Below are 26,160 nucleotides of genomic sequence, written 5' to 3' on the forward strand. Positions count from 1 at the left end.
CAAGGATAGAATTAGCAGGGTTATCAAGCACCAAAAGAATAGTGCAACTTTAACAAATCATATTGCTAATTGTAGTGCATCCTGTACTTAAATCGCTTTAATTATGAGAGGGGTGCTGCCGGAAGTCAGGGTAAATCTCTTGCAAAGGGACAAACTTATCAAAACATATCCATTAAGAACATAGCCTTATCATCACACATTATAGCCAATACAAATGAAAAGCATATCAGCAGTTCAGAAAAGGAATGAAAATGTATGATCACTTGATCAACTCACACATAAAAAATGGGTCAGTGGAGATCAGAAATTTAAAATTGCTGAATTATTCACCATCTGGAAATAAATAAGCAAAAGCATTGGTTATACTTGGGAAGGAAATGTGGTAAAACCCTGTTGTATTGTGAATGCGCTCATATAAGCTGCATGGGAAAATGTGATTTTCTAAAGGCTTGGGTAGTATGGAGTACCAAGAATAGCTTCTATCCAAGAAGTTGCAGAAAATCATTTGAAATAACATTGCAGTTTTTGAATTCTGATTGATCCATCTCCAACCTCAAGACCTAGAATAAGTGTATGATTCATTGTTGCTGCAGATTCCTCCAAGCACAAAAATCTTGCACTTCCCCCTAAAGAATTTAAGCAGGTTGACCTCTGATTCTAAACCAAAAGTGCCACATGGCAGGTAGCTTGATAGCACTGCACCAGATGTTAATATATGATTACAACCAAAAGAGAGCAACATCCATGTTGTTGTCATGAAATGGCACAGAACCCAAGGCACAAGAAACACAAAAAAAAGACAACATAAATGAAGTCCAGATGCATTTGACTGGATACAATAAACCATGCATAGCCATGAAGAAAAAACAAGACATAAAAAAAATTAAATATTTTATTAATGAAAAATGTACAGGAAATATATAAGAACACATCAGTACAACACTCATGCACACACACTCTTTATATAAGAGAGTGAGAGGGAGGAAAGGAGAGGACTAGCCGGCTACTTGGTCAAAACAGCTTGACCAAAAAAAAAATACTAATATTAGTCATTAAATAATGTCTAATAATAAAAAAATATATAAATGAAAGTTTCTATTCTACCCTTACAAGTATAAATTGAGTGTACTTATTCTAAAGACTAAATACCTAATAGGTATACCAAGGATATACCTAAAATACAAAAAAGAATACAAAGAGTTACAAATACAAAGAAAGTACTGATAAGTATACCTCAGTATACTTCGGTAAAAACAATACAAAGATACATTTATCTTAACAGTTGTGCCATGCCTAAGAGGATGGATGCTAACACCCAGTTATTCCTACTTCAGTGCTTCAAGTCCCTCTTCTAACCAGCTTAGCCTGAACTAAAAAAGGTTGGTAGATTCACCCTCCAGAATTAGGTTCCTGATAATTGCTAGATGGCGTTTTGATGGGGGGACAAAGAATGATGTTTGGTGACTCCATGGCATGATTGCCCATGTTAGCAATGAAAAGTAACAGAAATAAGGTTTGACACAAGGAGAAAGAAATTTAAGGTTTGACAAAATCCACTAACTTTTCCATGGTTTATGTTGCCTGGATGGACAAAAATAACAATAGACTAACCTTTTGTAGCGACATAATACTATGAAATAGGATTTTCAATTTCTTAATTGAAGAAAAAAAGAAAAAAGAGAACTATAAGAACAATAATTAGAAATACCAAATCAAAACGATACTCAAAGAATTTAGTTCATGAAACAGAGTGACACAAACTATGACTATAAGGTGCATAAAATTTGATTGTCCTCAAACTATCCCGATAAGGTGCACACAATTTGATTGTCTAATTGGAAGCAATGAAGGGAGCTGCAAACTTGGTAGGTTCCTCTTTGTTGATAGAAAATAGGAAAGGCCTTACCCTGTCTGTTAAACAGGCACCATGCGTACCTCTCTAAGTCAAACATGTTGCGCTAAAATCCCCTCCTATCCACCATTCTTCTCTAAGGCAACATTATTCTTCAATGTTCATGTTTTCCTAGGAATTATGTTTAGTAGGTGCAAAGAATGTATTCTTGCTGGATATCAAATTGAAAAGCCCTTATAGACCTTTATATTGACTCTGTTTTCTTTATGACATAGCCACCAGATTCTTATATTTAGTTCACTTCCCACTTTCAACTGACACCCCAGAGAACGGAAAAATGTGATTCACATTCGGGTATTTCATCTAATTCACAAAGATTAAAAAAAAAAAAATGCCCATAACTTTAGTTCAGACTTTTCCCAAAGAAAGAGTTGCATGTGAAAAATCACATAAAGCTTCTATGCAAAATAAAAGTGTGCAACCTATAAATGCACATGACTTTTTATATAAGAAATATAAACTAGTACATATAACAGACCTACATTCATCTACAAATATAGATGCATAGACATGCATCCTTCACATTAGTTAATTTTAGGACTTATTAACTGTCAAGTGTACATATTCTCTACAGGAATCCTCACTTTTAACCTGGAACTTCTACTCCTGACCTTGCTTACTCCTGGTGACAACACAGAGCATTTTATGGTCCAAAACAAGATCAATAAACTTGGCAAGACACATTCATTTAAAATATGCATATCTTATATCAACAGCAGAATCCCTGTTTTGTAGAGAAAATAACATAACCAAGGTAAACATAAAAAGGAAGCAAGATAGGGCCCAACAACACCTTCCTAACAAATTGAAGTATTGAACATAATGTAGAACAAAAAAATCAACAATAAAAAAGGAAAAGAAAAACAACAACACTGCATGGACAGCTGAAAAAATCTTCATTTACTATATGCAATAAAATTAGTCAAAGATATTAGGAGAAGAAGAAAAAGAAAAGAAGAAAAAACTTCCACATCATCAGCCTCTCAAATAACTACCTAAGAGTATTAGAACAGGTATCTCACCATTCAACATCTATTGTTTTAAGCTGCCAATATTAATTTAGTTGAGGATGCAATGCTTGTATCCATTACATGACAAGATAGAGATACATCAAAAAAGGAATATTCATCCGATTAGAACAGACATCCCAAGAAATTGATAGAGGGCGCCAAATGAAGTCAACATACAATAACTATACAAAAGTTTTCTAAAATGTGTACTGAATAATACAACACAACAACGATTAACAAGAAAGAAGACCGCCCACGGTAATAAATTCACATTTCATCAACCAAAGCAGCAAAGCACAAAATTCTAACATATTCATCGTGACTTAGAAAAGAAATACAAAGGGATTAAAACCAATGAAAAACAAAAAGATGATTGATTCCCAATGACGTTTAATCCCATGATGTCAAAACCCAACAGAAACAGAAGCTAATAAATGAAGCATCCCCAATCAACCACAAGAAAATCTTCATTTTCAGATTCTCCATTGGCATTCAAAGTAAAAAAAGATTGAATCCCATAATCCAAACCAAACAATAAGAAGAAGAAAAAAAGAGGGCACAAATCGCAACAACGGATTCTGATCAATTCTACCAAAAAAGCTGCATCATCGAAGGGCAAAAAACACGATAGAGAGAAATTCCAAGCAATGTTAGGGTAAAATGCACCGAATTTTCGACCGATTTTAACGGGCATCATCAACAACCGATTCAATCAAACGGAAAGAAATCCTTCCACAGGATCAAGAAGATAACAATCTGCAGCGAAAATCAAAAGAAAAAATCAAACAATTCTTACCGACATGGATTCCCCGAGAGAGAGAGAGATGAGGACGATCGGAACGAAACGAAGAAGGAGAGAGAGTGTGCGTCTGTTTATACACGTCGTGCCTTTAGCGGGTGGCCGTCCGAGTCAGCCAGCATTAACCACTGTCTAAAAATAAGAAATCTCCAACGGCAACGATACCGTGAGCCCCTCCCTCGTTTAACCTTGGGAAACCACTTCCACTCGCAAACGGATCGGATATGACTGTAACAAATCTCGGTATGTAGATGGAAGATTAGGAAAATATCAGAAAAGACAACATGTGAATAATATATAAATAATATGAAAAGTTCAAAGTTTTTATTGGATAATTATTAGGTGAACGTGTTTCAACAATTTCAAAACGTTCATTATTTTGAAAATGTTGCAATAATTAGGGAGATATTAGTGTCTAAAACTGACCCAAGGGGTTTGACGTAGTGGGATGGGCCTTAGGCCGTCTGACGGAAAGTCTAGGTTCAAATCCCATGGGCGTCACCCCCGCGGAAGCTTTGAGACTCCGTGGGTGGGGTCGAGGGGTAAGTCCTTGAAGTTTTACGCCGACATGGACAACAATCATAAGTACAGTAGGCTGAGCCAGCGTTAGGGATGGCAGCGGGGCGGGGGACAAGGTCTCCACCCCCGCCCCGCCTTAAGATTAGAACCTCCATCCCCGCCTCCATCCCCGTGCGGGGATGGATTTTAACCTCCACCCCCGCCTTCATCCCCGTTTCATGTCCTCCATCCCCGGTTCAAAAGGGGATGAGGCGGGGCGGGGATTGAGGCAGGGAAAGTGGCGGGGATGAGGTGGGGAATAGGCGGGGAAAAGTGAACGTCCATCCCCGAACGGGAATGGATTTTAACCTTCGTCCCCGCCTCCATCTCTGTTTCATACCCTTTGTCCCTGGTCCAAACGGGGCGAGGTGGGGCGGGGCCCCGCTTTCCCCCGGTCCACTGCCATCCCTAGCTAGCGTGGCTAGGTCTCTGTGCTTGGGGCGGTTTCTTCGAGTAAAAATAAAAATTAGTGTCTAAATCTATTACAATAAAGTCGTGATATTGGTGATATTTTGTGAAACGAGATTAGCTGAGCCAAGAGCTAATGGTTGAAGAAGGATTGGACACTTGGTTATGATCCAAATCTGACTTTACATTGGACTAGTTACATCCATATTGGCGTTTTATGAAAACCTTTTTCGGATTGCACTATATGCAGATTTGAGATGGATAAAGATCGGATACAGATTTGGGTCAATCCGTTTACCTGAGTTGCGTTTGCATCAGTTACTACATGAATCAAAGTGGATCCTGCCTGAATTACTTATCTCAACACAAGTCGGATTAGAGTGAATCGTGGTTGAGGTGGGCCAAGCTTATGGAGCGATAAATTCAAAGCCAGATCCATAATTCAAGAAGTGAGATAATCCAATAAAAAGGTTTGGAAGCAAAAGCATAATTGATGCAATAGGGATCTGAACATAAATTTGATCAAAGATATTCCCTTATGTGAATCAAGATCCCGATCCACAAAAATTCCATCTAATAAATCTCAGTCTGATTTGAATACTCAAACAGATCATAATTTAGATCTATATTCTAGACAAAGGTGCAATATGCAAACCAGAGATCCAATGAACCCCGTCCATTTTCAACCAATGTAGCAAATCTCATTATCATGAAGAAATCTTGCCATATAAAAGATTTTGTTTTTCATTGGAAATTTTGCTTTTCTTTATCAACACATGAACATTTAAAAAAATTGAGAAAATAGGCAAAATATACCAAAAATAAATAAAAAATTTGTTATATCAAAACAAAATAAAAAAACTTCTATACGTAGCTTATTTTTTTTAAAACTACTATGTTTTTTGTATTTTATCAGCTTTTGATAATACCATGATATTTCAAAAAATGACCATAGTACGACAAAAATAACATGTTTCCTGGAATGACATATAATGTTTGAAATCTGCCCAATGTCTAAATTGGTAAATGTCTGACTTCTTTAGCAACAAAGTAGACAAACTTAGCTCTTTCAATGAAGGACTTCAAGTAGAGAGAGTATAGACTTAGTTCTTGCAAGAGTTGAAATTCATAGGCTACAAGATCTGATTGAATCCAAAGACAAAGAGTTGTCTATCAAGGACCTCATTATTTTGGGTCTACAAGAGTTTTCGCAAACTCAAGCAACACTGCTCTCTACCAATGATCTCATTATCTCTAACAAGGATATGAAGTTTGAGGAGCTAAGGGCACGAGGAAAGTAGTTGCAACCTCAGCAACATGGTGCCCCCATTTATTTTCGTTGCATAGATACATTCACAAATACATATAATTTGTATAGATATATTTTTTTGTTTGTATATATTGTTTATAACAAGAATATATATATTGTGAATATATATATATATACATATGTATGAGTAAATTTATTTTTAAATGAATAAAATAAATATATGTATAAGCATATTCATTTTTAATGAATGAATGATTGTATGAGCATATTCATTTTTAAATGAATGAAAAACTTATAATTGTATAAGCATGTTTATTTTTAATTAATAAATGAATGAATATATATGTATGATCAAGCTCATTTTTTAATTAATGAAATGAATATATGTATGAGTAAAATCATTTTTAATAAATGAATAATTGATTGTACGAGCATGTTCATTTTTAATGAATGAATTAAATGAATATATGCAAGCAAGTTCATTTTTAATGAATGAATGAATGATTGTATGAGTAGGTTCATTTTTTAATTAACAAAATGAGTTATAATATATGTATGACAAGGTTCAATTGGATAACATTTGCACATATAGTACGAACTTTGTGAATATAACTTGCAAATCTCTTTTAAGTAAATACTCCTTGAGGTGGTTCGCAAATGTCTACCGATATTCGCAAATATCAATATAACATTCGAGAAGGTTTGCAAATGTCTCTGACTTTTGCACTATGGTGAGACCTCTGCAAATATAGTATAACCTTCGCAAATAAAGTACAAACTTTGCGAATATAACCTATGAACCTCCTTTAAGTAAATACTCATTGAGAAGATCTGTAAATATGTAATGACATCTGCAAATACAATATGAACTTCATAAATATAACCTGCAATTTTTTTTAAGTAAATACTCATCGAGAAGATTTGTAAATATGTGACGACATCTGCAAATACAATATGAACTTCACAAATATAACCTACAATTTTTTTTAAGTAAATACTAATCGAGGAGATCGACAAATATGTGCAACCATCTGCATAAATGTGTTGATTGTATGCAAAACTCAATTGCAAATATATTCAGAGGACTTCTCCAGACTCGATGAATTTGCAAAGTTCATATTGTATTTGCAAAGGTTGTATTATATGAAAGTCAAGGACATTCACAACTGCTATTCCGCTATTGCCAACGAACATTTATAGACCTTTCTTGAGGAGTATTTACTTAAAAGAGATTTAAAGGTTACATTTATAAAGTTCATATTGTATTTATGTTAGACTATATTTGCAGTCAGAGTGCGCAAGTCAGGGATGACCTAAGGTTGTCCTCTATTATGAATGACCTACGGTTTGCACATTCTAATGTGTGGATGTCGTCCAATTAAACATTGTCATATATATATATATATATATATATATATATATATATTATCATTCATTCTATTCATTAAAAAATGAGCATGCTCATACAATCATTCATTCCATTTATTCATAAAAAAAAATGAATATGCCCATACATATATTCATTTCATTCATTAAAAAATAAATATGATCATACATATATTCGTTTCATTCATTAAAAAATAAACTCTTATATATATATATATATATATATATATATATATATATTTATTACATTCATTCAAAATGAACCTGCATAGTTTTGTAATCAAAGTAAATTTGACATAAAGGTAACAAACAATAAAAGTGCATAACTTTGTAACCAAAATAATTTATAAAGTAATTTATGACACATCTAATTATAATGTTGTCAACAATGACTCAAAAAATCTCGCATTTGCTTTATGTCAACTTCCTCATCAAGGTCCTTCGGTGCCTCCTCTTCTGGATCTTTATGTTTGGCTTATAATCCTTTTAAAGTAGTAAGCTTCGCTTCCCTTGTGGGAGATGTTTTCTATTGTTGTTCCTTTTGCATCGTTGCTTACATTGCTATCTTTTTTTCGTTCTTCTTCCTCAATTTCCTATAATAATTGATCATACACTTGCACCAACCTAAAAAAATGGTCGTTAGTAAACAATTAATTAGCTTACATTGCAAGAATACAATAAAACAAGAAATATAAATGTGTAGGCTCATGTTTTTGTCCAAGTATAGCATGTACATTATGACAAATATACCACAATCTTTACTATAACAATCATATAAAAAGTTATGTACAAGTATATATTGAATTTAGACACATGTGCAAAGTAATTACTCATTCTTTTATTGCAGAATACCATCCATGGAACAAACCATCCAATCTGAGTAAACGTTATAGCCAAAAAACTTTGCAAAAATTTAACCTACAACCCAACATTAATCATGCCTAATATTAGAGAATATTATTGAATAAATAATGAGTTCATACTATTTTTTTATGTCTTTATCTGCATTATATACGAACCCCATAAAATTGTAGAGCCTGAACTCATTTTATTTCATGACCATCTCCCATATAAACCAATGTTCAGTTTCCTAATTGAGAGGAATTAAAATTTGCAACATATATTGAGTTCAAGAAATAAGTAATTTATCTATATTTAAACGTAAATATAAGTATGCAATGTTATTTAACATATACCTTATCATATTTTTGAAAAAGATACAACGTGTTTTGGTTCTCCAAAAAAGTATGAGCCTCTTCTTTCATATTAGGATATTCAACCATTTACTATAAACAATGTTAAGCAATTAGTTTCTCTAAGTCGGTAGAAAAACATGAGAACTATCACTTTGGAGACTTACCGAGAAATAAAAGGTAAGGTAAATTATCTTTGTTAATTCATTTTCTGCTGCCATATCCTTATTGTAATTCTGAATAAGTCTTTCTATTAATCTATATAAATGTTACACAATCGTCATATATGATGTTAATATTAAATTCAAATGAGTCTATATACAAACTTAACAAACAAACATGCAAACCTAGTACTTACATCACTGGTTAACAAATTGTCAATGTAGAAATCATGCTCGGGTAACTCTATAGTCGGAGTCTTTTCACATGGTTGGTTTTCATCAACCTTTCTTTCCTTTCTGCTGCCTTATTTTCCTTAAGGTGTTATATTGTGAAAGACCTAAGATACACATATAAGACATATGATATTAGACAAACAAACAAACATGAATTAGCTATAATACAAATATATATATATATATACCCCAAATATAGTAAACGATAAATCTGATGACAAAATTAAATAAAACGCAAAAAAACATACAAAAATATATCAACAACAACAACCAAATGCAAATATGCATGGAGCTATTAAATGCTTATAACTACAAACAAAGAAAAAAGTTCAGAATGAAATAAATCAATATGCACATATATATAGTTTATATGAAACTCACCTTTCGACCTAACCTGGTGTAGACACCTCAATTTTGACAAGGTCATTATAAAGTTTTGCTAGCTTAAAGTTTCAAACTCCAAAATGACATCTTTTAGACTTTTATTCAAAATATCAATTAAACTAGATAATCTTAGCTTTTTAACAAGCTAAAAAATAGGTCAATACAATATCAGAGTAGAAAGTTATGATGAAAACAATATAACTTGTTCAATGAAAATCTTATTTTCAGGTAAAGCCTACTTTGAGTGCATTTTTAACCACCAAAATGATTGAATTTGGTTTTACACTTAAAATATAAATAAATTTGAGGATGTTATATTCTTAACGCATCAAATGGTGCCTTAATCAGACATTTAGACAGAAAGTTATGATTAAAACAAATTACTCTTTCATAATGGATCTGAAGTATGACCTGATTTAAGCATAAAGATCTAAAATTTTATTATTCAATCCATAAAAAACCTCTAGAAACCCCATTCACACGTGCCATTTAGATAGAAACCACCTAAAAACCTATTGTCGTCTCTCTAAAGCCCAAAAAAATAGAAACCCTATCCTACCCAAAGTCCTATATCAAGCAAAACTCTTCTTAGATGAGTCTTATCCTCCATATGGATAAGAACAAATTCATTTGGGTTGGATTCAAACCCAATAATTCCTGAATCAATATTCTATGTAGAATTTTTATAAATAGGGATAGATCCCTATAGTATGGAGAGATCAGAAAATCAAAAAATCTCGTACCTAAGTGTTGGCTTGGAGAAGAAGCCTACCTAAGCTCTGCCTGCACTTTATCTTGAAGCCATCGTACCTACACAAAGATGTTGACGGACGAAAATAAACGTAAAAGCGAAGCACACCCTCAAGTCCGAAAAAGGTATTTTTTTAGATCATTTAATTAAGTTTGTTCTTTCATTTCAATTTTCAATATTTTAGAACAAATACTTATACACAATTGGTTTTTATTGCATATTCAAGTTTCTCGATAGTGTGATTCAAGCTACGAAAATCGAAAAACCTGTTTGGGCATTACCTTTCTCTAGGGCAAAGGATGATCAAGACTTGCATACGTCATCTCTGCATCTTTCAAAAGGATTTTATGAATCTGGGTAAGTCAAATCTTTCCCAGCTTACAAATTTTTACCAATACCTCAAAAGTCGATGTGAATGATACAACAACCTTGTCGGAATGCAGCCAAATTTTTTTATGAGAGTTGTTGCAAGAAAAGAGGAAAAATGTTGAGGGTTCTATAGAAAAAAAAGGTTAGGGTTCTTTCAAGAAACAAACAAGAAAAAAACAAAATGAAAAAATGACTTTATATATGATTTAGCAAGCATGCAAATGTAATAAAATTTGCATGCCAAAAATTTGGGCAAATCGCCCCATATTTGCAGATCTCTTTAAAGATTAGTTACTTAAAAGAGATTTGTATAATTGTATACGAACTTTGTACTATATGTGTGAATTTAGTAAAATATTTGCAAAGTTTTGACATGTTTTAGTTATAGAAAGTTCATAAATTTGCTTATGCGAACTTCATACTATATATGCAAAGTTAGTTTGTGAAGTTTTGATAGGTTTTAGTTATAGAAAGTTTGCAGATACAATTATGCGAACTTTGTACTATATATGCAAATTTAGTGAAATATTTGTGAAGTTACGATAAATTTCAGTTACAAAAAGTTCTCAGGTTTGTTTATGTGAACCTTACACTATGAATGTGAATTTAGTGAAATATTTGTGAAGTTTTAAGAGGTTTAAATTATAGAAAGTTCACATATTTGGTTATGCAAACTTCGTACTACATATGCAAAGTTAATTTGCTAAGTTTTGAGTGGTTTCAGTTACAAAAAGTTCACAGATATGGTTATACAAACTTCATATTGTATATGCGAATTTAATGAAATATTTGTAAAGTTTCGACATGTGTTAGATACAAAAAGATTGCAAATATAGTTATGTGAAGTTTGTGATAAAAAAAAATGTGAATCTACTTTTTAGTGAGAGTTTGTGATACCTGGATAGTATAATGATATATCGCGCGAACTACAAGAGTTTTGCTCGTGTGATGAGTAAAATGATCTTAAAAAAGTCAAACATTTACAAATTTGAACATAAAACTAATTTCAAAAAGTGTAGAGCATATAAAAAAATATGTTATTTTTTCTCTTACAATACTATCATTTTACGATGATATTTCAAATTATCAAATTATATCCGTGGCTATGCTTTTAACCCTTAGACTAATATGCCATACCACTATAAATATATGAGTGCAGATCTCAGACAATCATAACGCTGGAGCCAAGAGAGAGGGGTTCTCAATATTCCGTTTAGAGCGCGAGTGTGTCGGGTCGTCGACTTAACGATCGAGACGGCGCCATGATCGGCGTATCGAACTGTAGAACGATCGGAGCAGACTCGCCACGTCAGTCACAGCTCAAGGGACGTACACGTCGGTTTCGTGATCTTACCACGCTGGCGTGACGTGACGTTTCTCTGAGATAGCCAACAGGAAAACAACACGTCATTCTGATATTGGCAGGGCGAGACGTAAATGAGGAATGTCTCGAGCACGAGAACACCCTCGTATCTTCTATAAATTACATAAATGCCAAAGATATTTTTCTCCCTCCTCCCTTTCAGAGCTGTGGACTGGCCTCGGACTCGGGTCGGATCTAGGCATTACTAAACTCGACTTAATTGGATTCGAATATGGATTTGGAGTCAGAATTTTGATCCAATTAACTTAAAATCCAACATTTACACAAACATTTAAACACAAATTTTATTCAGATTTAGGTGTAAAAATCAATATTAAGTCCACTTCTGATTATTAATCGAATCCAACTATTTCGGATTCAGGTCGGATACCAGATATTATCCGACCCGTTAATAACCCTACCTTGGCGTTTTAAATTGCTTCATTTCCATATTTCTCATTTTGTTCATCTTTTTCAAGACTTTTTAAGTTTTTCTTAATCTTAATTAGATGCCTAAAGACCAACCACAAGTATTGCAACATGTTAAGAACGTTTTGATTTTATTGCGATATTTTCAAGGGACGATATATATACCAAAAGTGATATTTTCAAAGTTTACCTGTTTTGAAAATATCACATTTTAAACTTGATATGTACTAAAAGCATTTTTTGCCTATTTTTTAATGTTTTTATATTCATATTTATATATACCAACATTTTTCCAAGATTTGCTTGAGAAAAGCCTATTTTTTTTTTAGTATATCATAAGATTTTCCCTCGCTGATATTTTCTCAAGAACCGGATTTGTGCCTATGTTAACATATCATCGTTTATTTTGATTCAACTTGTTGAATCCAAGTAACTAGTAACCAGTTAAGTTGGATTTCGAAACAAACTGGACCTACAAAAGGCAAAACCATGCATACCCTGGTCCTATAAGGGTATCGTATACCAAACCTAGATCAGGCCTCATAAATTACTAATTTTTTAAATATATTTTGCACTGAAAAAAAGCAGATCCTAATCGAGACAGGTGGGATGTGGGTTTAGTATGAAATTTCATAAATCATACCCAACTCTGTACGTTAATAAATTCAAACCTCACATATCTGACACGGATAATTAATTGGATCTCTTTCCTTGTTACCAATGGGTCTGGATCGGGTCATACCCGTCATGTTGATGAGGCTGGGTTGGCGGGTTTGGAGCAGTGGTGGAGCCAGAAGTTTTTCCTTGGGTGGTATAAACACCCCAAATTTTCACCCTCATCCAGTGTTTGTCCATTTCATGTGTCATTGCATATCATTGCATGCATTCGGCATACCATCTCATTGCATTGCATAGCATTGCATGTCATTGCATTTCATTCTTGAGATTCAACACTCCAGTTTTCAAAACATTCAATCCAGATTTGAATTTCAAAGCTTTTATTTCAAAATCCATTTCAAAACCTGGGTTTTTATTCAATACTCCATCATTTTCCAACCCCAGGACTTTATATTTCGAAATATTTTCTCAGAAAACAATTTGAATTCATGTTAAATTCAAATTTCAATCGATTTCAATTCTCAGATGAGACCCATTGAGATGGTGTTGCTTCTGAATTTCTCTATTCATCAAATCTCTCAAATTTTTGAAAGTTTCAGTCTGATCAGGACTCTGTCCCAGAGTCCAAATCCAATCAAAAATCTATTTTGAAGTCTGTTTACTTCCATTTTCATTTATTTCCATTTATTTTCAAAATTTAGGTCATTTTACAGAGTCCAGTTAGTTCAGGACTCTATTTTAGAGTTCGGTCGAGTTAGGAGTCTAACCCTGACTGTATTTTCTGACTTGTTCCACCATTTTCGATGAAATCTTTTCAAAAATTCCTTTATTTGGCTTTTAAAAACCCAAAATCACAGAGTCCTAAGAGTTCAGGACTCTAATTCGGAGTTCCAGTTCGCTTGAGACCCTATTTTCAAAGATCTTGAATTTCAAATGTTGATTTTAACCCTCTTCAAAGCCATTTTCAGTGTTTATTTCAAAATTTCCAAAACTCGATATGGGCCCACTCAGTTGGCACCATATCCAGAGGAGTTATGACTTGGTTAGAACCCTATGCCATTTCAAAAATTCTAATTTTAAGATTGCTTTTGAAAATCCTTTTGAAAACTCCTTCAATTTCAAGTTTTAAAATCGCTTTTTGAAAAACTCAAGTAGGGCCCACTCGGGGTGGCGCCATATTCGAGTCAGTCAGGGCTAGACTAGGGTTAGTTGATGTCTTGGTTAATGTTAGAGGTTTAGAAGAGTCAAAACCATTTTGAAAAACTCATTTTGAAAACTAGTGTTTTTAAAGGTTTTTAAAGGTGTTTTAAAAAACCAAATGTAGAAAATGCCAAGTGGCATTACATTTGGGGATTTTTTTAGGAAAGTCTAGGGGTTAATTAGGCATTAGTTTAGATAAGTTAGGTTAGGGGTAGTTAGGTCCTTCCACCCAAAAATCGCCCCCCCCCCTTAGAGAGTCCAAAAATTTTCAATTTCTTTTAATTTTTAACCTAATTTTTTATTATAAAAAGGAGCATAAGGGGGGTCGATTTTTCCAACTTGCTCTCCTTGGGATTCTTGGAGCTTCTCTCTCCTCTCCAGCCCTTCCTCCATTGCTGCAACTCCAAGGTATTTATTTCTTTTAATTTCTTTAGTTTATTTAATACTTTTGTTAATTTAAACATGAATTTAGCCATTAATACCTCCTATTTCATGGATTCAACCATGGTTTCACCTCAAGAACCATCAAGAACCAGCAAGAACGGTCCAAAAAAGTGATCTAACCTTGTTTGGTGTATTTTACAGGGATTTTAATCCATTAGAATTAATTTTAATATGATTCCTTACATTATTAACCAATAAAATACATGATTTACTCTTTTTATGGGTTAAATCTATGTTTTAAAGGTGATATTGAATTCCAGCCATTGATTCCCTGTTTTTATTTTATTTTCATGGTTTATTCATGTTTTTTTTACGTTATATAGCATAGAAATAATTTTATTTACTGTTTTATGGTTTATTTTATGGATTTACATTAGTTAATGCATGGTTTTTCAAGTTTCTTAAATTTCTGTGTGTTTTAGGTTTAGAACAGTAAAGATAATGTTATTTCGGATTGAAGTACTCATTTTTTATTTCTAATTTTTTTATATGTGATGCATGAATGAGTTATTGAGTTACTGTAGAAAAATCAGAGGTTTTGGATCTCGGGAACCCTGTCAAAAAAATCAGACATCAAATCGGGTTTTTAAAGCTTTAAAATCGTGGTTAAAATCAAGAAGGTAACTTGCTGTTATGATATTTCTCTCATCTTATATCCGATTTTAGATCTGTAAAGTGATATGGATTCACATTGAGTAGATCTGTCTGCTGTGAAATTTTCGGATTTTTTGATCACTGTTTAGTATTTTTCCTCTTTCAGAAAATCTGTTTTTTTAAATTTAAAACTCGTTAGGGTTTACCAAAACCCTAATCAGACTTGTGTTAGTCATAAATCCCAAACCACAGATCCGATTCATGATCTGTAAAAAGTGAGTATTGCTATTTTTCTGTCTACTGTTCACCACTAAAATTTCAGAGATTTTTGTTTAGGATTGCTATTTATGTCTGTATTTTCAATCTGAAGTAGCCGTTTTAATCCCTGTTAAAAGTGATATATTTTAGCTCAGATTGCCGGAAGGGTTTCTCCCTAACCGGAGATGCTTTTTCCGATCTGTAAATTGAGAAATCTCTGTTTTCCTTCTTAGTTAGTCTCTATAAAATTTAATAAATTTTCATGGAGATTTGTCCCCTGGTTCGGTTCTTGGATTGAAACTGGTTGATGAATTAGGTCAAAAATGACATATTTTTAGGGTTTGATGCAATTTTCGGGTTGATTTAATGTCAAAAAAATATTTTTATAATTCTAAGTCAAAATTAGGGTTATAACAAGTGAAGGTACCAAATTTTATGAATTTTGAAATCTGATTGATGGCTGAATTAAGCAAATTGCAAAACCGGGTTCCTGAAAGATCCAAAAACACTGTCAAAATCATATTTTTTGTGATATTAATGGATTTTCGTGCATAAGCATATAGTTTCAGGGTTTAATCATATTCATAATCATATTAGGATGCTTTAGGTTTAATTTTATGCTCATTTGATTTCATTTAGTGCATAAAACCTAAGTTTTTACCAAAATCTATTTCAGAAAACCCTGATTTTCAAGGCCATAGTCTTGCTATCGGGGGCAATTTGGTCATTTGACCTCAATTTCGAAATCCCTAATCCTAATTTTTACATATTTAAGTATGTCACATCATATTTAGCTTAACTTATTCCATTCAAATTTCAAAACTGACATTTTACCAAATATCTTTCTAAAAACCCTAATTTCAAGGCCATAGTCTTGTTATTAGGGGTATTTTGGTCATTTTGACCCCAATTTCGAAATTCCATATCTTATCTTTCATATTTATTCAATTTTATTTCATATTTTATCAATTTTGATTTAAGAGAATCAAGGAAAAGGCTTATATCTAGCAAAATCCAGTAATTTCTAGATATTACTGGATAAACCAAGAAAAGCCAACATATATTCACTAACAAGTTTTCTAGTTTTGCAGGTACATTGAAGACTTTATTTTTCATGTATTTAAATTTCAATAGTGATGTAATTTGTAATTAAACTTTGGAATAAGAATTTAAATTTCAGCTTAGACTAGGATTGCATTGCATATAGTTTAATTCTGCAAATATTAAATGTCTGATGAATGTATCATTCATGCACATTTTTATCAATTCACTATGGTTTACACGAATGGCACATGCACTAGCTCTTATGGATTTGACAAACTTGGTGGAATTTGTATTTATGGTCATAGTCAGAATATGAATGATACCTAGATTTGTAATCTTCGTATTAGCCACATTCAGCCTACACTCTTAGGCTAACTTCAAAATGCACTGCATTTCTAAAAAATACAAAGAGTTTTTCCCAATTCCTCAAATTCATATTCATTCATTTCCTGCATTTGCCAATTCCAATTCAAATTTCAATTCAAAGAAGTTTAATTCCTCAAAATCTCCTAAGTCTTATAGCAAAATCGATTTTCCCAAAAGCATTGAATTTCAAAGAATATTTCAAGTGTTTCTCAAGTTCATAAACTCAATTTTCCAAAGTTATGCAGTCAATTTCAAAATTTGAAGTTAGAGAAATCAAAATTTTTCTAAGTCTTATTCAAAAATCGATTTTCTCAAAATATGGATTTGCCAATGATATTTCAAGTATTTCCCAAGTTCCAAATTCAAATTTTCTAAGTTAGAATTTCAATTTCCAAGTTTGAATTCAGAGAAACCAAGTTTCTCAGAATCGATTTTCACCAAATGTCAAGGATTCCTCAAAATCGATTTTTTTCTTCTCTCAGAAGTACATTTCAAATCCCAATTCACGATTTTCCATGTGATATCTATTCTAAGTGTTTCAATTATTCAAAGCAAACATCATGTTTTCAAATATGCATTTTCAGAAAATTCATAGCACATGCCTGATTCTATGTGCATTTAGAAATTAGAATATGATGTAGACAAGTTGAATAGAGTAGAGCATAAAGATTGATCCTTGGTTCAATTACCCCTGTTAAAGGTGGCAGGAACGGTTGAACCTCGTACCGACAGGCGAGTCCCATTCTACAGAATTTCCCCGCATTTTAAAAATAGAGGCGAGTTATTTCCAAAATCTTTTTCAAAGGTCAGTTTGACTCGCAAAAAGTTAAAAATTTTGCGATGATAACAGATGGGCAGACTTCGGGTCTCGGAGACAATGCTATGATCTTGAAGGATGATCCATTTATTCGGACCAGTGGCGGAGCCAAAAAAAATTCGCTAGAGGAACAATCATTCGTGGAGAGATAAAACTTAAATAAGCCTTTGAATTAAAATAACAATTGTTACAAACACAAACAACTAAATTTATGAACATAATAAGATAAAACCTTAAATTGTACTTTTAAACTAAAATAAAAAATTTTCACTTAAGAAATACAAACAACTAAATTCATGAAAATTTTACAATTGGCATCTTCTATTTTTCATATTTTGAAAGCAATTCATAATTGCATCATCACTGATGGTATCAAATGTCTCCTTCTCTATGTAAGTAACCAAAGCATCATTAATCCATTCATCTCCAATTCTATTACGTAGACGACTTTTGATATTGTTCATAGCTGAAAATGCTCTTTCAACACTTGTTGTTGCAACTGGCAAAGTTAATGCCAACTTAATCAATAGATACACATGAGAAAATACAATGTGCTTTTGAGTTGCTACCATCATCTCTGCTAGCTCTGCTAAAGATTTTAAATTTGAAAACTGATCACTGTTTCACATGTCTGCAATATATATATCCAATTGATTTTCCAGTCTAATTATGTTTACGCTAGAAAAGTCCTTAGGGTAAAGCTCAGCAAGACAAATCAACTTATCTTTATCAAAAGCAAAAAAAGAATTCTTTGGACTCAAGCATGCCATTGAAAGGAGGAGCTCTGTATTTGCTTCAGTGAAACGATCATTCAACTCTTGAAGTTGCAAATCAATAATAACATAAAACACATCAATACAATAATGATGCATTGTGGTGATCTTTTCAACCTTACGTCTTGGTCGTCCTTAAGGTGTATATGAGTCCCCTAGATCAGGAATCAGAATATCAAATCTCTTACAAAATATAAACACTAGGTTTATGAGAGAGTCCCATCCATTGTCTCTCAGACCTTGAAGGCACTGTTTTGATATATTGACTAAACTCAAAGCATTCACAATGTCTTGATCTTTTCACTGAAGTGCTTGTGAAAGATCATCAGTTATTCCCAAAACTTTACACATCAAATGTAAGCAAAACACAAATTCAAAATCTTGCAACTGATGATATAAAATAATTGCATCTGAACTTTTTCCTGAATATGTATCTTCTGCAATGAAATCTAACACTTGAATAACAGAAGAATACATACTGAGTAAATTAACCAAAGCATCGTAATGAGAACCCCACCGAGTATCACCAGGTTGTTTGGAACTTATTTCTTGATTTAATCTTCGTCCTGTTTCAAGTTCACCCAATGCAAGTGCTTCAGCAATTCACATAAATTCTGCTTCTCGAATAAGCTCAGATCTCTTGCATGAAGTGGAGAAAAAAGTTGACAACCTGCCTAATATATTGAAAAACACATCAAGCAATGATTTTTTTTTAGCAACACCAACTAATGCCAATTGAAGTTGATGTGCAAAACAATGAATATAATATGCAGATGCATTTTCATGTAATATAAGACTTTTCAATCCATTAAACTCCCCTCTCATATTACTTGCTCCATCATAACCCTGTCCACGCAAACTTGATATGCTTAATTTATTCTTACAGAATGCTTCTTCAACTGCTTGTTTGAGTGACAAAGAACTTGTTTCAAGAACATGCACAAGAGTAAGAAATAGCTCAACCACTCGACCTTTTTCATTAACAAATCGTAAAACAATATCCATTTGTTCTTTAGTTGATACATCACGAGAATCATCAAGTAAAATAGAAAAAAAGTATCTCCAAGTTCCATGATAATAGCATTTGTGGTTTGTATAAAAGCAGCCTTGACAATATCCTTTTGTATATCAGGATATATCAATTTGTTATTTTCTGGAGCACTTTTCAATACAACTTTATTTATGTCATCATTGATCTTTGCAAATATCTTCAACAACTCAATAAAATTTCCTCTATTAAGAGATTCTTCAACTTCATCATGCCCTCGAAATGCCAATCCTTGACTTAACAAGTATATGATTGCATTAACAATTGCCCAAAGGCGAAGTCTATATTCATCTTTCTGTCGAACACTTTGTTAATAAAGTATAGAATCAATATGTTGTTTTTGTTGCATCAAATTTTGACACTTCATTCGTGCTAAATTGTGAAAACTGCCAGAGCTTCCAACATGTTTATCAAACCTCTTTTTGTCTTTCCAGTTATCAAATCCTTCAGATACGAATGCCTCTAAACTAATCTTCTCTGTACTTTTTGGCCTGAAAAGATAACACTGCAAACAATATGCTTTATGCTTACTTGTACTATACTCCAATCAATCCTTATACTCATCATACCAAGCTGGAATGAACCTTCGTTTTTGATGGTTTAGTTGAAACATACAATCTCGAGGTTGACAAGGACCTCATATCATATATGCTCTATGAACATTATCTTGGATATTAGGATGATAACTAGAAATAGAAGGACGAAGTGCAGGGTCTGTAGGTAACTCTGATTCATCATTTTCTGTTTTGCATATTTTCTGACTTGGTTCTCCTTCTCGAGTTACAGAAGATTTATCAAAGATTGACCTTTTCGTTATAAACTTATCCATTCCTACGCAACGAAAAAAAAATGACAATGTTATATAAGCCAAATCTCATTACAAAAAATGATCGAGTAAAATGAAATGACAACAAAAACAAGGCAGGGGGCGAAGCCCCCTGTTGGCAATCAGAGGAGGCAGTGGAAGCAAAGTCCAATGTCAGTCTAAAAAATCAAGTTCTTGATGAATGATAATTCATTTAGCCAACTCATAACACATAAAATTGGCCATTGAAATCAAGATAAATAGGTTTAACCTTCTTTCATAACAAGCTGTCAGAATGCCTACAGCCTATGTCACATGGATATGAATGTAGATACAGAAATACAACCATTTTTATGAAGTTTCCAGTATGACTTGTATATAAAGGCATATGGATGACTTTTTTTGAAAGTTTAGGATAGCATCCTACAAGTTTCTATAAATTTACCATACACAATCTAAATCACTTAAACATTTATATACGATCAGACTTTCCGTACTAACCAAAGTCCTTTTCAGAAAACAGCCTTCGTAGTATGAGATGCCTACAGATAAGCACCATGCTCCCACCTCTATACCTCATAAAAACAATTCACCTATATGCCCCTTCACCATTTGCAGAGACACACTCCGTGAAGTCATAGTATAAGGAAGCCTTTAGTAAAGAAGTGAGGGTCAAGATTACAGAGAGAGAGAGAGAGAGAGAGAGAGAGAGAGAGAGATGGAAGAAGAATTTAAACAATAAAGTTCATTAATCACTCAACCATAAAGAAACAAGAGAAGCTTCATAAGTAGTAACAAACAGAATTAACATAAAACATGACTAAAATTTCAAAAACATTATTCTGTATCAATCGACCAAGTTGGCCCAGGTCAATGTCACTCAAGCTCACTTACCTGATACAGCAGGATGACAAAGCTCATCTAATCATAAATGAGTTTTAAGGGTTGTGCTATTGTTGCAAAATGGGCTCATTCATCACAATCCTATTTAGAAAATGGACCAAGCATTTCATACCACCTCAACTTAAACAAAGATCTTCATTACAAAGAAACATACAACAGAATGTGAAACATTACTAGTTAAATCAAATCATACATGGCACAAAATGTGAAATATTACTAGTTGAAGAGTCAAATAGCAAAAGATAGTTAAGAAACACACTCAAAACCTAGACAATGCCTAGTATAGCAGAAATATCGAGTGTTTGAATCCAGGCCATGTAGATGGACCAGAATTGGACACCAAAAGAAGCTAGAAAAATATATTGCCCCAAACAAGTCCAAGCTACAAGATTAAATACTAAAAACTTGTGTCTAATTTGAAATACCTCCCTGAGTAAAGACATGCATCTAACTAGATGAATTAAAAATACCTTTTACATTGTGCATTAGAAAAATTGACAATTTTGTTCCTTCCATGAAAATTAAACAGCTCTTTAACATGATATATCAATCTCACATAAATCAAATTTAAGGAATATACCAACTTTTCACGAATAGCTCACTTAAACTGTCAAAAACATTAGCATCCCTATCCATCACATAGCTCCACAAAGACTCACTAAATAATAACCTGAAATAGTTTTTTCTTCTTTTTTCTGAAGTAAATACACCAAACAAGATTTTTCATGTTCCCCAGTTCGGATTAGAAGTAAAAAAAAAACTAGAAACCCATTCTCTCGACGAGGAACCGCCGGAGATCTCACTTCCTAGTAAGAGATGCCCTTGCTGATGCTTTAAGGTTTCTGAGAAACCGAAGGCTTAGACCTCATAAATCCATAATCAATAACAATGACAATATTTTCCCTAAATACCTAACTGATTAGGAAAACTTGCCACTTAAAGAACATTTTAGGAAAAGCAAATTTAATGAATATCATGAAATATGAATACAATTCAAAGCATAGAAAAACTGTGCAGGTATAAGAAGATTAAAAAAAACTATTTAGTACTAAAACATGACTAAATGAATTCCCCGCCAACCAAAATCAACACACAATAGTTTGCCAAAACTGAAAGACACCGCAAAGCATAATCTCAATACCATGAAGAACATGAAAAGAAAAGAAAAACTTTTCATCCTTTCTAGCATAAACCAACAAGAGATTTTCAACCAAAAATTCACGGGAACAACAAATGATAATAAAACATAACAAAAACTCAAACAGAACTGCTCACAACCCAAAGAGGAGAAAGGAAAAGAAAACATACCCTGAAATTGTGGAGGTAATAACTTGGGGAGTTAGAAGAGGAAGACCAAGAGAAAGATGCTGAAGCTGCCATTTATACAGAAAAAGGAACCAGAAAGAAGGAAGAATCAAATTCAGACTTTCACCTTCGAACAAGCGAAAGAAAAAGACTCGTGAGACAAGACCCCAAGGGTAGGGACTACGAAGATTACCTGAGACACTGCGACGGCCGACTGCTAGCGATGGTCGTCGGAGATTGATGAAGGTCCGACTGACTGCGACACCGGTGCCTGCCTCCCGTCGCCGGAGATTGCAGCAGAGAGGGAGAAGCTCGGAGGGGGGCACCTCTACCGCGGGTTCACCGAAGGGAGGCCGGCGGCACTACAGAGCACAGGGGTTGCCGGCGAATGTGGTTGCCGCCTTGCCTGTGACAGAAGAGGAACGCCGGAACGGAGGGGTAGAGCTTTAGAAAACTGACGAGGGTTTTACCCCTCGCCCCTTTTGGCAGGCTCTAAACTCATCGAGAGCCTGTGTAATATCCGAAAATTTCTAAGTTCTTTTCTATAGCATTGTGAAATGTCTTGAATTTCGTGCCAATATAAAACCCTAATTTCTTTAAAAAAATTAATGTTTGAGTATATTCGTAAGGATTAAGGGGTTTAATTATATTGAATTGTAGTAAATATAAACCCTACATGGTTTGGATATCTGAGAAAATTCTAAGTGATGTCTAATTGAAAACGTCTTACTTAAAAAGAAAATGTTGATTTTTCTTTTAAGTAAAATTATTTAAATAAAGTAAATTAACAAAAGTAGATTTTAAAAATATACATATTAATATGCTTAATAAGATGGAATTAACTTATATTCAATTCCTTTACATTTTCACATGAGTTGTGGTTATATAAAACAAAAACGGTTTTTAATTAGAATTTTATGATTTATCAATAATAGTTTAATATAATAGTTTTCTTTTGTATACATTAAAATCCATTTTTTATTAGTTTAGTAGGAGCCCATAGGTGGGCCATCCCATCCTATGTGGCATCTTACTTCAAATTCAAATTGAAAATAAAGGTATAGTGATTTTCAAGGTTATTTAAAGTTTGAAAAGTCAAAGTGGAGATCAAGGGCTCCAAATGAATTTCATTAATGAGATCAAGGACTGGAATTAATTCCAGCACATAACCTAATTTAAGAAGGGTTATAAAACCCTCCCATAGCCCTTGCCCTCCTCATTTGTGCTGGAAAAAAAAGGAGAGCTTCTCTCTCCCCCAAAAACCCTCTTCTCTCTCTCTCCTCCCTTTCCCTTCCCTATTCTCTTCTTTTAGGGTTTCTTTTGGTTCTTGAGTGCAAGATCCAGACCTCAAGGGGTGTCGTGAGGAGATCTAAGGTCCTCATCTTGATGGAAGAAAGGGCTGATTGGTGGATCGATCAAAAAGGGTTGTTCATCCATCAAGAAATACATTTTTTTCAACAAAAGGTAGGGTTTCTATGCTTTTCTTGCAAGAACGGAGTTCTTGGCATGGATTTTGATGCTTTTTCATGAGTTTAGATCATAATCAAACCCTCCTAACCGTGGGTTTGACTCAGATCTAATGATCCATGGCAAAAACACATTTTCCTCTAAAGAAAACCATTTTTGAAATCGGGTTTATTATAAAAATTGGTTTCTTACAAATAGATTCGTAAAATATATTTGTATTTGATTTATTCCATGATTTTTATGAAAATATTAGTTTGGATTGATAGATTATGAAGTGTTTCATCTACTGTGAATATTTTAGACTTTTCGGAATTTTATTTCATGTGTATTTCCTATTTCTTTTAATTTTTCTTGGGATTCGGGTGACTCGGTTTGATTCACCTAAATGCAAATCTCGGAATTCCAGGTTTTCCACTTAACCTTCGTTCAGTAAAATGGTCGTTTCTCCCTCGTTCGGAGGAGTTTTGATGAACGGATTGTTGCGTTGGAAAGCTAACTCCATTGTGCATCTACTGCAGAAATTTGGGCTTTGTTCATGGAATGAGCACGTCTCTGTGACAGTCGAAACAAAAACTGATAGGTCTGTAGTAAAACATGCATAACTCCCTCATACAGAAGAGTTTTTACAAACGGTTTGCGGCTACGGATAGCTGACAACAATTCCTATATACTGTAAAAATTTCAGCTCTGTTCATGGAGCCAAAAATTTCCTGTGAGCTCTGTACCAGTCAGACAGAGTTATGAAATTGGAAAAATTAGGGCAAATTCATAAATCAAGGCTCAAAGGGTGCATAGTATATATGTTTTTATTTAATTTCTTTATAGAATTAGTATGCATTTTGTGAATGATTATGCAGGTCTGATTTTATGCAATCTTATATGATTATGACATGAATTATAAATGGAAGGTTACACATGAAAGATTTAGGATCAAAAGGTCCAATGAATACAAGTTTATGTTTTAAATTCTAAAAATGTGTTGACTACATGTATGTCCATGATATCGTGATGATATGATTGTTTCATTGATATGGATGTTCATATATATTCTCCTTGTTGCATTGGCCATGTACATGCATATGCATTATGATGTGTGAAAATGAATAAGATGTTTATGCTACGCATGTGCTCAAATGTCTGTTACAAGTTTAATTATATGTCCTTGTCCAATACTTTATAAGAATGCATTCATGACCATAAAGTGGTTTAAGTTTGATGTTGCATCAAAAGTATGACTGAAATCAAGTAATCATGTGACATTAAACTCAAGATACTTGCTTGGAGAGTAGCAGGTGATACAAAACTTCGTGGGACAAGTTCTGTTACGGGCACGGAAGGTTGCTCCTCCCCTCCCACGATTTTAGGGGGAAAACCTCTGCATTAGACTGCAGCGTAGAGGTTATTGTACTCATGAGGAAAAACTGATGCATCGAGTTGAAAGGTGTTGGGAATCTCTCTCGTATTAACGTCCCTCACCACGTCTTAGTGAATGGACCTGGCCAGGCTAAAGCCACCCCTGTATGTAAAACACGTCCTGTGTCATGGTCTTGATCTGAGAATGTCTGCCTGTGTCGTATCAGCAGGGCTAAAAAGTGATAACTTAAATGGTGTGTACATTAATTTGGCATCACATGCATCATCTAATTAAGAAAATATAACTAAAGATAAGAAAATATGCATGCATTGAAAGAGCTTCTGCATATGGTAAGTCATGCATTTTAATGGTTCATGCATTTTGTATCTTGAATGTATGAATTTATGTCTTTCTGTTAAATATGAAAATTCTAAACATGCATGATTTGTTGTATGATTGTTTAAGTTAAATTAAATGTTAAACCATGAAATTTCTATTGAAATCCTTGTCTTGTTATTCTGTCTTACAAGTTTAGCATAATTACTCTACTTAGACATGTTGTCTGACCCTATATGGTTTAAAAAATTTTCAGGTAATGAGTAGGTACTTACGTGCGAAGGCGGAAGGTTGCGACGGGGATTGAGCCTACCTTTCCTCTGCTTCATGAATTCTGAACTCTGATTTTAATTTAATTCAATTCAATTCAAGGACAAATGTGATTAATTTTGGATATTGTGAAACTTGAATTTTATTTCATGCATAGTTAATTAGTTGTTAAAGTTTAAATTCCATAAGTATATGTTTGCAAGCATTCATCTGAAGTAGCACGCCAAGTTTTATGCCCAATGTGTTTTTCCGCTGTTAACTGCTAAAAGATTTAAATATATTTAATTTTTTTTTCCACCAATTTCGGGTTATAAAAATTGGGGTGTTACAG

At 33.5% G+C, this 26,160-nt stretch overlaps 1 protein-coding gene across 1 annotated transcript in view; it reads right to left on the reverse strand.

Moving 5' to 3' along the window:
- The window catches only part of LOC149837557 (RPM1-interacting protein 4 (RIN4) family protein), an 8,939-nt gene extending 5,115 nt beyond the window's left edge, over nucleotides 1-3,824 (reverse strand). The window contains exon 1 of the mRNA XM_090007422.1: nucleotides 3,719-3,824. Within this exon, the coding sequence (XP_089863548.1) occupies nucleotides 3,719-3,724 (6 nt within the window). The 5' untranslated portion in view covers nucleotides 3,725-3,824. The remainder of the gene's footprint in view (nucleotides 1-3,718) is intronic.
- Nucleotides 3,825-26,160: the final 22,336 nt, after the last annotated feature.

Source organism: Nuphar pumila, chromosome 5 (assembly GCF_984573655.1).
Source record: "Nuphar pumila chromosome 5, dmNupPumi1.hap1.1, whole genome shotgun sequence".
In the NCBI taxonomy this organism is placed as follows: domain Eukaryota; kingdom Viridiplantae; phylum Streptophyta; class Magnoliopsida; order Nymphaeales; family Nymphaeaceae; genus Nuphar; species Nuphar pumila.